The 11,116-nt window shown below is 43.9% G+C and overlaps 1 protein-coding gene across 1 annotated transcript; it reads left to right on the top strand.

The window, feature by feature from the left end:
* Nucleotides 1-3,467: 3,467 nt before the first annotated feature.
* CTLA4 (cytotoxic T-lymphocyte associated protein 4) lies at nt 3,468-7,935 on the top strand. The gene is made up of 4 exons (XM_048869742.2): nt 3,468-3,678; nt 5,079-5,429; nt 5,873-5,982; nt 7,013-7,935. The coding sequence occupies exons 1-4, from the start codon at nt 3,621-3,623 to the stop codon at nt 7,109-7,111; spliced, it is 618 nt and encodes a 205-aa protein (XP_048725699.1). The 5' UTR covers nt 3,468-3,620; the 3' UTR covers nt 7,112-7,935.
* Nucleotides 7,936-11,116: the final 3,181 nt, after the last annotated feature.

Below are 11,116 nucleotides of genomic sequence, written 5' to 3' on the forward strand. Positions count from 1 at the left end.
TACATCTGTAGTTATTCACCAACCCAATGGTTTTTTTAGTTCCTGTCAATGCAGAAGAAAAACAGCATTAGGGTAAAGTAAGATGTTTTTAAAAGTGTGAAATTAATTGTGGAATAATAATAACAATGGTTTGTAATGGGAATTTTGACTGAATGGAAGCTGATAATTTGTCCTTGCTAATTATTAAACAAAAGAAAAGCCGGTAAAATTACTTCAAGTGTCAGATATCAACCCAAAATGACACAGATCTTTTCAATTAATTGAGAAACCTAGCTACCTACCTCATCCGAATACGCCTAGTTATAGCAGTGTTGCACATTGTTCAGTCTGAGTTGTGCATCCCTCTCTGTGCTTGGTCTACAGAGAGAGTAAGTCTGCAAAAGCTCATAGTTTGATTCTTTAGCTCAAGCTGTTAAGGCATTTAGCTCGGGAAGTCACCCAGTGAAGACCATGATGATGGTACTTAGAGTAGCCCATGTGGAGTAGAAAGGCTCACCTGTTATTTGGAGAGTTATGTGGCCCCTGGGGAAAAAGGAAAAAATACTGTTATGTATATGCTGGGCTCCATAACAAATAAAACCTAGCCACCCACCCCAAAGAGTTTACATTTTCATTTTAGACATGACAGCCTCTGGGAATACCACCAGTGAAGGAATTCTGAACCTCAAAGTCATCACAAGCACAGTTAGCACCTGGACCCCTCTCTGAGTAGCACAGCATCAGCAGTGGCAGAGGTGGTCCAGGGACAGGGAAGGGAGATTTCTGAGGTGAGAGGGCTGGAGTGCGTTGTGCACTGAGGCCTGTAGGAAACGGAGTTTAATTTAGAACAGGCCTGCGGCTGCTCTAAGTGAAACCAGAGGTCAGGCAGATTCCTCCCTGCGTCAGAATGCAATGTGGAAACAGAGAGGGACTTAACGCCACCTACCTTCACTATCTCTTCCACCCCCAGCCCCATTCCTGTGCAGGAATGGACCAACTGAGAATCAGGGCCAGTAGGTGAGAGAATATATGAATAGGAACATGGGAGAAGGAAGAATATGGGCTACAGTAACACGATCATGAGGCTATTCTGCCAAGCTGTACGGTCCCATTAAATGTACAGAAGCAGTTTCTTTGTTTTATTTCCTCTCTGCCCATTTATTGGCTGTGTGTGTGTGGGTGGAACTGAGGTGAGGAGGGAGAGGAGAGATTGCAGAGGGCAAGTGTGAGGGAGTTCAGAGGGAGGGATGGGTCAGGGAGACAGCAGGGGGCATGGGGAGAGCAGAAGTTGGAGGGTGGGAATGGGCAGGGAGATGGAAGGAGTGGTGGGGTGGGGACAGGCACGGGAGAGGGGAGAGGAAGGACAAAGACCAGGTGATGGTGCCGGTGGTATGGTGAAGTGAGGAGAAAACAAAAGGGTAGCCATAAAAACATGTGGCAGTAAAGAGATAATATTGGAAGAATCTGTGGTGCTAGGTACCTGGGGTTGATGGCTTAGCACAGCCTGGATCAGGGGACTTGGTGTAACCCACAGGGAGTTTCTGAGGTACAATGGGGGTGGATGGACCATCCCTAGACCCTTAGGGTAAGTCTATACTCTAATAAAACACCTACAGCTGGCCTGTGTTTAGCTGCCTAGGGCTTGGGCTGTGGGGCTCTAAAACTGCAGTGTAGACGTTTGGGCTTGGGTTGGAGCCCAAGTTCTGCGACTGCACCACAAGGAAGGCTCCAAGAGCCCAGGCTCCAGCCCGAGCCTAGATGTTTACACAGCAGTTTTATAGCCCTGCAGGCCGAGCCCTGTGAGCCCGAGTCAGCTGATGCAGGCCAGCTGTAGATGTGTTATTACAGTGTAGACCCACAGGGTCTTGGTCTGTAGGAGGCTCATCAGCTCAAAGCAACTGGCCCATCAGTCTTGCACCAACATCCTCTCACTCAGGATTGAAGGTAATGTTGGGCCCTTCTTTCCCAGGCTGGCAAAAGCAGGCCGCACGGTGGGGTAAGCACTGTCCACCCCTGGAGAGGACAGTTTTGTGCTACTCTCAATCAGCTCCTGCCAATGAAAAGAGGAGCAGCATCGGCCGTCTTCACAGGGAGCCACATTCAGCCTTACTTAGGTGGAACCACAGTAATTCCAGCATAAGGCTGCTGAGCGGAGAACACAGAAAAGTGTCTTCTTCTTCCAAAAAGGCACCCTCAGAAAAGAAACAGTACGGAAGCAGAATATTTCCCAGAGCAACGGTAGGACCATGGCATCTCATATCCTTACTGTAGCAAGGTACCAAGTGACAACAGGTGTCTGTGCAATGAGCGTTGAGTTTTGTAATGCATTCCCCCCAAAAGCTTATCAGTTAATTGCATACTCCATATGCAGTCCCCATCAGCCACCAGCAGATTAAACTATGGTTGATGAGGGCTAAAAGGCATCATTCACTTAACTGTATGCAAAATCCAAGGTACAGATGCTGTTCTCAACTCTGTCTTTACTCTGGATAAGTCAGGGTCAAGAATAGGCCAGTAATTCACCTCTAAAAGCTCATTTATACCATAGTAATTGATAGTATGACAGAATTTATTTATGAATTGATTTTAATTTGTCCAACCAACAATATGATATAGGCCCAACCAGTTATTTTCACACAACTTTGAGTTACTATACACTATTTTTATTTACTGCGTGCTCATGGGTAAGAGCAAATTATGGCTCTCTTCATGCTATCATTATTGCTATATGGGCATCCCACCTAAATTACACAGTAGTAAATGCTCTCCCTTGTGTAACTATGCCACTATATATATATTATACCCAACTGTTAGCACTTCCTTGGAGTTGCTGTTGTCTATCATCTTAATAAAAAATTACAGTATTTTTCATCAGTTTTTTCTAGTTCATAGACCAATTCACGGGTGTTCTGAATCTGTGGTGGTCCATTTATATACCTTTAGGCACATTATATAAGAGCTTAATAGGTTGAAGAAAAAAAGAAAAAGTAATGGCCTATTATGTAGACACATATTTATAGTACTTTAAAACCTCTTTAGCCAATGATCCACAGTGACTTTTCCGTGGACCTGACAGACTCTCACACAAAAACACAAGATAATTTTCAAAGCTTACATAACCTTAAACAGGTAGACACTTTGAAAAGGTATGTTCTTAAAAGGTATTTTTCCTTAAAAGGAAATACCTGGTGATTTCAGGAACTTTGAATACTTCAACTCTGCATTGCCAAAGGAGGGGCTGAACTATTCTTTCATTCTCTTTCCTCCCCCAATTCTTAAAGTATAACGCATGACAGATTTCGGATTGAATACATTTTCCACTTGCTGAATCGTTGTTTTGTTCATAGCTGTTTGAGGTTAACTCTGCACGTATTAATCAAACCCACTACTTCCCTTCTTGTAAAACCAAAACAAAGTCTCATGCACTTTCGGGTATAGTGTGTGTATGTGTATTTGGGATCAGAGGTATATATACATACACTGAATCTGTGTGGGTTCAAACATTTCGAGGTTCAGTATCCTGAAAGGTCTTGCCCTTTTCCCTGCAGTTCTGATTATAAATCTGATTTAATTCCATCTGGACTTGGCGTTAGAAGGCAACAGGCAACTTCAAACTTTCTAACGGCTGTCTCTTCGCTGGAATGCTCACGCTATTGACCACCATTGGCTTTCTCAGCACAGCCACTGGCATCACCAAAGGTGGGTAGATCAAGGAGACCGAAGGTGTCTGGGGGTGTTGACATTTTCTCAGTTTCACCCCTTTGCAGGACAGTGATTCAGTATAGCAAGGAGAGGACATATTTGAGGCGGGGTCTCTGAAGAGCACAGGCTGGGAAAGTCAAGGGATTCTCGGTGGACAAGTCCAATACAATGCACTGCAACTTTACTGGGAAAACAGGCAAAGATTCCAGAGCAGCAGAGTTATTAGGGGTGCTAGGAAAGACTCCTGTATTGATCAGGAATATATAAAAAGAGTTTGTTTGTTTAAATCAGATCCTCTGCATGAAATTGTTACTGTAGAGATAGGAGTTGAGTGGACAAAGAGCTTCTGGTTTCCCCTTCTCTAGCACTGGCAGCCACAGAGAAAATAAACCCTCCCTTGGCAGGGAATAATCCAAACTTGAATCCAGCTCATGGTAACAAGTCAGTCCCTGCAGTTCTTACTCACGCAAAATCCATTGACTTCCATATAGAAAGTGAAAACTACAGAGCTATGAAGAGCAGTGGTACATTGCAACCTGTAAAGCTAGAGATGTGTGTAGCAGATGTTTTTTAACTTGTGAATTTTATTTCAAATGTTTTGCTGTGTTTTATCAGAATTTGTTCAATGTAACTCCAGCGGCAAGTAGAGTTGGTTAAAAGGTTTCAAAGAAAAGAAATGTGAGCAACTCTTCCTCCCCTGCCCCAGATTAAAAAAAAAAAAACAAAAAACCAGAAATTTTTTGCAAAATAGTATTCTGACCAGCTCTGTTGTTAACCCTAATGATCAAGTGTGTTCCTGGTCAAAATTTATCAGCCTTGCAGTTTATTTCTACTTTTTAGACAATTTGGTTTAAATTTCCACAATCCCCAATCATAGAATCATAGAATCTCAGGGTTGAAAGGGACCTCAGGAGGTCATCTAGTCCAACCTCCTGCTCAAAAGCAGGACCAATCCCCAACATATAATGCATAAAGTTTTAGTATTTGAAGTCCCTTTCATGCCTTCTGATATATTAAAAATGCTTTATTCAAAGAAGGAAACCTGCAGTATACACAGTCCATTATGTGGGTCCATATCATATGCTATTAAAGAATGAGAAACAGCGGAGATCTCCAAATCAGCTATCACAATGGGTGTTCAGAAACTGCAGAATTCCTTCTTAAGGATTTTTAGTACATTAATGCAGGCGCTGAAAAAAAAGTCTACATACTGGGAGTGAAAGGAAATCTCATATCTCTTCCAAAAGGATCCGGCACAGTTTGGGTCCAGGGATGAAGGATCTTCAGGGTGGAATCTCTTTCTTTGCTTTTATAGGTTTTAAGTAAGAGCTTACATATTATTGAAGCGCATTTCTTTAATGTGTTAATTGATCATCATGCTCTGCCTTTGATCACAGCTATCGAAGTGACCCAGCCAGCAGTGGTATTGGCCAACAGGCAAGGAGTTGCCAATTTGGTGTGTGAATATAAGCACATTGGGAATGCAGAGGAAATCCGAGTGACCCTGCTTAAACAGACGGGCAAGGAGTACACCGAAATCTGTGCTTCAACCTACACAACTGAGTACGAGATGTTCATTGTGGAAAAGATCATTCAGTGTCATGTCATCCCCAGCCAAAACAATGTGACCCTCACTCTCATGGGGCTGCATGCTACTGATGCTGGCCTATACATCTGCAAGATGGAGCGGCTGTACCCACCACCCTATTATATGAACACAGGAAAGGGAACACAGCTCTTTGTCATTGGTGAGCAAAGCACCCTGACTATACTACATTATTCTCTGATCTATGGTTTAGTAAGCTGCTATTTTGTTGAAACAAGAGTCAGTGTTAAAATCAGTTTCCAACTTTGAGAACCATTATTTGCTCTTTCTCTTTAAGAACCACTTGTAGAGCTAAGACAGACATGATGCATTCAATGATCGGTGCATACTTGGGCTGTAAGAGCAATGCCCCATATTGATGTGTGTGTGTAGATGGATGTGTGCATATAAGTACATAACCAGAGAAGGCCACTCATGCAGTCATTACCCAGGTCAAACTCCCATTAAGGTCAATTGGATTTTTGAGAGGGTATGGACTGGAGGATTTGACCCTGAGTTCTGTTACGGAGGGGTGCAGTGCCCAAAAAGGTTAATGAATTGTGACAGCTTCCTTCCCAATGTCACGTTTAATCTGATGTATTTCAGATCCAGAGCCCTGCCCAGACACTGACCTGTATCTCTGGATATTAGGAGCAGCTGCTTCAGGATTGTTTATTTACAGTATCCTCATCACAGCCTGTGTCTTGAGCAAAGCGGTAAGTGCCATAGCTGGAGCATCATACAGTTTACACTTAATTGTATAAATATGGCAGAATGAAAGATCAGATCATAGAAAAAAAATGATAGGGACAGAGTCACTGGAATGCTCTGGCTCCTGTTTGTTGTTCCAGTGCTGAAAAGCAGCCACAGACCTTGCTTTTAAGGCAGTTTATGGCTGCTTTGTATTGCTAGAGTGGCAGAAAGCAGTCAGATCATACTGGTGAATCTGATCCCTGGTTAGTTTCTGCACTAACCTGACTGCTCTGGAATCCTGAGCAGCGGGCACCAGCCATTACTGGGATCTAAGACAATCTCAGTCTTTGTACGTACTCTGTTCCACATCACTGACTCAGCCACTGTCTGGGGCCTGGCACTCTGTCCTCATTCACCTCTGTGCAAAGTGAATGTAAAAAGTGACCAGGGGTGAGAGTAGAGAACTTTGACCCGGCAGTATGTTACACCTACTTTCCCCAGGTGTAAATGGCACAAATTGAAGGCAATTGAGGGACAGAGCCCTGGCCTTCCCTGTCTCTCAGCTGGTGAGAAGGGCGTGTGTATACTGTCAGTTAGAAATGGACCAGAACCCAAACCTCAGATCCAAACACCCCGAACTACTGGGCACTCAGATCCAGATCCATCCTTTTCAACTAGTTCCTGGCTTTTTGAGCCCCATCAAACTCCTAGATCCGAACACCTACAATTTTGGTACAGAACTGAACTTTGCAGCTTGAACACCTCTTCAGTGCTAATTCAGGGAGGGTTTGGCTACTCTTACCTAATGCTCCTCTATGATGGCTGCTCTTCCCTCCACTGACAAGTGCATAATTATCTCACCCTACCAGAGAGACAGAGTTAAGGGAAGGTGACTAGAACAGATTCCCCTTCCCCCCCACCCCGACAGTGTGGGCACGCCAACAAATTTTGCTTATCACTGTTCTTCAGAACATGACAGTCACTGATTAAGCGTCTGTCTTCGTTGTCAAGTGTGACATTGGATTTATCTTATTTTCTTCACATATTTTATAGATACGGAAGAGGAAATATCTCACTACTGGGCTCTATGTGAAAATGACTTCAGAGGAAGAGGAGAAGAAAGTTAAGCCATATCACATCGTCATTCGCTGAAGCACAAGAAAACAGCACAGAGCAATTTTCTAGCTGTGATGGAGATTCTACTTGTTTGGCTTTCTAATATAAACAAATAAAATAAGATTTCCTAATATAAAAAGGTGAAGGGGGAGAAAAGAACATACCCTGCAATTTCTACAGAATGTCTACAGTTTGGAATAGAATAGATTAATGAGAAGGTTATGCATTAATATTTCAAGGATACGCCTGTCACACAAATATGACTACCTTTTGGCCGTTGATTCTGAGAGTTATATTGTACCATCAGGTAGCCTATATATAGCATTAAGAGCTATTACTGTTGCACTCAAATGTCTTGCCGTCAAACTTCAGCATATGTGTTGACCAATTGAAATCAAACACTATTAAGGCAGAGGCTTGTGTGTCATTGCAAAGTTAAACATAGGTATTTGTGAGCCTGAGATACCTTTAGGTATAAAGGAGTGTTGATGTGTTTCCATGTAGCGCATTCCATGTGCATTTGGTGCCATTTCTTGCGTCAGCGCTTAGCATTCCCCTGGAAGCGCCAGCTGAGGCTGGTGAGGACACTGCTGCTGGGAAGGGCTGATCTCAGCAACTTTTCTGCCATTGTCACAGCAATGTTGTGCAGGAGTGACCACGGATGGCATTTGAGCTGCTCAAGAGAAAAGGTCTCACTGCAGGAGCCTTATTAGCCTATTGCTGTGAGAATGCTCCAGCTCTGTTGGAGTCTTGCTTTTTACGAAATGCTAAATTAGCATCAATCCTAACGGCAGAAAGTCTGGCGCTGCATTGAAAGACTATTTTCCATGAAAATGAAGAAAGTGTATAAGTTTGTTTATTAGTTATGTACAGTTCAATAAAAACCTTAAGGCTTTTCCTGAAGTCAAGTTAATTTTTCATTCACGATTCTCAGAAGAAACAGGAAGTGGCTACATGTTAGAAAGCAGTAATGCCAAAGGAACCCATTACCTTCTAACTCTGTGTTTTTACACTCTGGTGCCCACACACGGGCATTGCCAGTGTGCTCACTATCATGTCTCTTTTCAGATTTCCTCCTTCAAGTACTCAGTGCTCACCGTTAAAATCTGGCTGATGGTCCCTTTGCCTAATTAATGTTACCACGGCATTACTTAAAGTCACAGGCAGTTTTCAGTAAATTACATGCAGAAGGGGACTGTAAGGATTTGTGTGGCACGTTTTGTCGATCTTAATGCAAAAAGCTGGTCCCAGTTCCAGAACATAATTTCCTTTTTCCATCTCTGAAAAAAGCTCTCTCTCAATCATGTGATATGTTGAGGGCAAAGTTCTCCACTCTGATCCCTTTGGCTAAGATAGTCATGTTCATATTACGTGCTCTAAACATATCACATGAATAATCCCCAGTGTGGGAAAGAGAAGCAACACTCTCCTTTTCAGCAGCTCAGGAAAACAAAGGTGGACATAAATGGCAGTATTTTGTACTTGCACGCCAGTACTTAAATCATTCCTGCTGATGTTGCCATACCATGATCTTTCCTCTTCCAGCAACTGAGCTGCACGTTATGTACACAAATGATTGTCATTCCTTTAAGCTGGGTCTGCTCTTGCACATTTTCAAGCAGACAATTAAATGGACCGAAATCAGCTGATATGGCAATATAGAAGAAAAGGGTATTTCAATTCAGCTTTTATTTGCAATAATGTTCAGTTAGTTTACATCAGATACTGGAGTGATGAATACAGTATAAAGCCCAGACTTAAGATTATCTATGTCTATCTCTATACAGTATGTACAGTAGCGGCCCTTCTTTGAAGAGTGCGAAGCTCAGTTCTCAGGGAATCTCCATTCCAGTGATACTCATTGTCTTGCCCTACAGGACCTCCACCTCTGCTCTTTTCCACAAACTGATTTGATGCATTGGCTTATTTGAGAACCAGAGTCAGTGAGGCTCTGGCAACCCCTGATGGGGCATCCATATGATTATTATCTGCACCACTGATCCCAGCATGCACCACAGTGTAGATTCCACTTTTCTTATGTACTCTTATATGATTGTTTCCCCCTTCCCAGCCATTTTTAAATTATCAGCCTCAAACATGGAAGAGGTGCAGTGCAACACAAAAGAGAGGCCAGCTGTTTGTTTCCCTTACCTAATTTAGACCGGCGGGAAGGCTGCTCTAACCTGTAGTGGCGGGCATCAACCGTAAGTTGAAGCAGTGACCATATGCCTCTCTCTCTCATCAGTGTCTCCCTTCCCCCCATCCCTGGCTATTTGATGAATAAGCAGAACGTGGCTGGTCAGCTCAACATTTGAGGCTGTGCAACAGTATCTTTCTACATTAAAAGAGAAAGGGTGATGAATTACTTGGGCTGCTCACTGCACATGTGAATTTACAGGGGTAAGTAGTTCCGTGGAAGATTTTAATTGTTTTGGTTGAGGAATTATGGGTAAAGATGGCTGAAAGGAGTACCACAGAATCATAGAACATCAGGGTTGGAAGGGACCTCAGGAGGTCATCTAGTCCAACCCCCTGCTCAAAGCAGGACCAATCCCCAACTAAATCATCCCAGCCAGGGCTTTGTCAAGCCTGACCTTAAAAACTTCTAAGGAAGGAGATTCCACCACCTCCCTAGGTAACGCATTCCAGTGTTTCACCACCCTCCTAGTGAAAAAGTTTTTCCTAATATCCAACCTAAACCTCCCCCACTGCAACTTGAGACCATTACTCCTTGTTCTGTCATCAGCTCCCACTGAGAACAGTCTAGATCCATCCTCTTTGGAATCCCCTTTCAGGTAGTTGAAAGCAGCTATCAAATCCCCCCTCTTTCTTCTCCTCCGCAGATGAAACAATCCCAGTTCCCTTAGCCTCTCCTCATAACTCATGTGTTCCAGTCCCCTAATCATTTTTGTTGTCCTCCGCTGGACGTTTTCCAATTTTTCCACATCCTTCTTGTAGTGTGGGGCCCAAAACTGGACACAGTACCGCAGATGAGGCCTCACCAATGTCGAATAGAGGGGAACGATCACGTCCCTCGATCTGCTGGCAATGCCCCTACTTATACATCCCAAAATGCCATTGGCCTTCTTGGCAACAACGGCACACTGTTGACTCATATTCAGCTTCTCGTCCACTGTAACCCCTAGGTCCTTTTCCGCAGAATTGCTGCCTAGCCATTCGGTCCCTAGTCTGTAGCAGTGCATGGGGTTCTTCCGTCCTAAGTGCAGGACTCTGCACTTGTCCTTGTTGAACCTCATCAGATTTCTTTTGGCCCAATCCTCTCATTTGTCTAGGGCCCTATCCCTACCCTCCACCGTATCTACCGCTCCTCCCAGTTTAGTGTCATCTTCAAAACTTGCTGAGGGTGCAATCCGCACCATCCTCCAGTCATTTATGAAGATATTAAACAAAACCGGCCCAAGGACCGACCCTTGGGGCACTCCACTTGATACCGGCTGCCAACTAGACATGGAGCCATTGACCACTACCCGTTGAGCCCGACAAACTATCCAACTTTCTATCCACCTTCTAGCCCATTCATCCAGCCCATACTTCTTTAACTTGCTGGGAAGAATACTGTGGGAGACTGTCAAAAGCTTTGCTAAAGTCAAGGAACAACACGTCCACCACTTTCCCCTCATCCACAGAGCCAGTTAAATCGTCATAGATGGCAATTAGATTAGTCAGGCATGACTTGCCCTTGGTGAATCCACGCTGACTGTTCCTGATCACTTTCCTCTCCTCTAAGTGCTTCAGAATTGATTCCTTGAGGCCCTGCTCCATGATTTTTCCAGGGACTGAGGTGAGGCTGACTAGCCTGTAGTTCCCAGGATCCTCCTTCTTCCCTTTTTTAAAGATGGGCACTACATTAGCCTTTTTCCAGTCATCTGGGACTTCCCTGGGTCGCCATGAGTTTTCAAAGATAATGGCCAATGGGTCTGCGATCACATCCGCCAACTCCTTTAGCACTCTTGGATGCAGCGCATCCGGTCCCATGGACTTGTGCTCGTCCAGCTTTTCTAAATAGTCCCGAACCACTTT

This window comes from Caretta caretta, chromosome 11 (genome assembly GCF_965140235.1).
Source record: "Caretta caretta isolate rCarCar2 chromosome 11, rCarCar1.hap1, whole genome shotgun sequence".
In the NCBI taxonomy this organism is placed as follows: Eukaryota; Metazoa; Chordata; order Testudines; family Cheloniidae; genus Caretta; species Caretta caretta.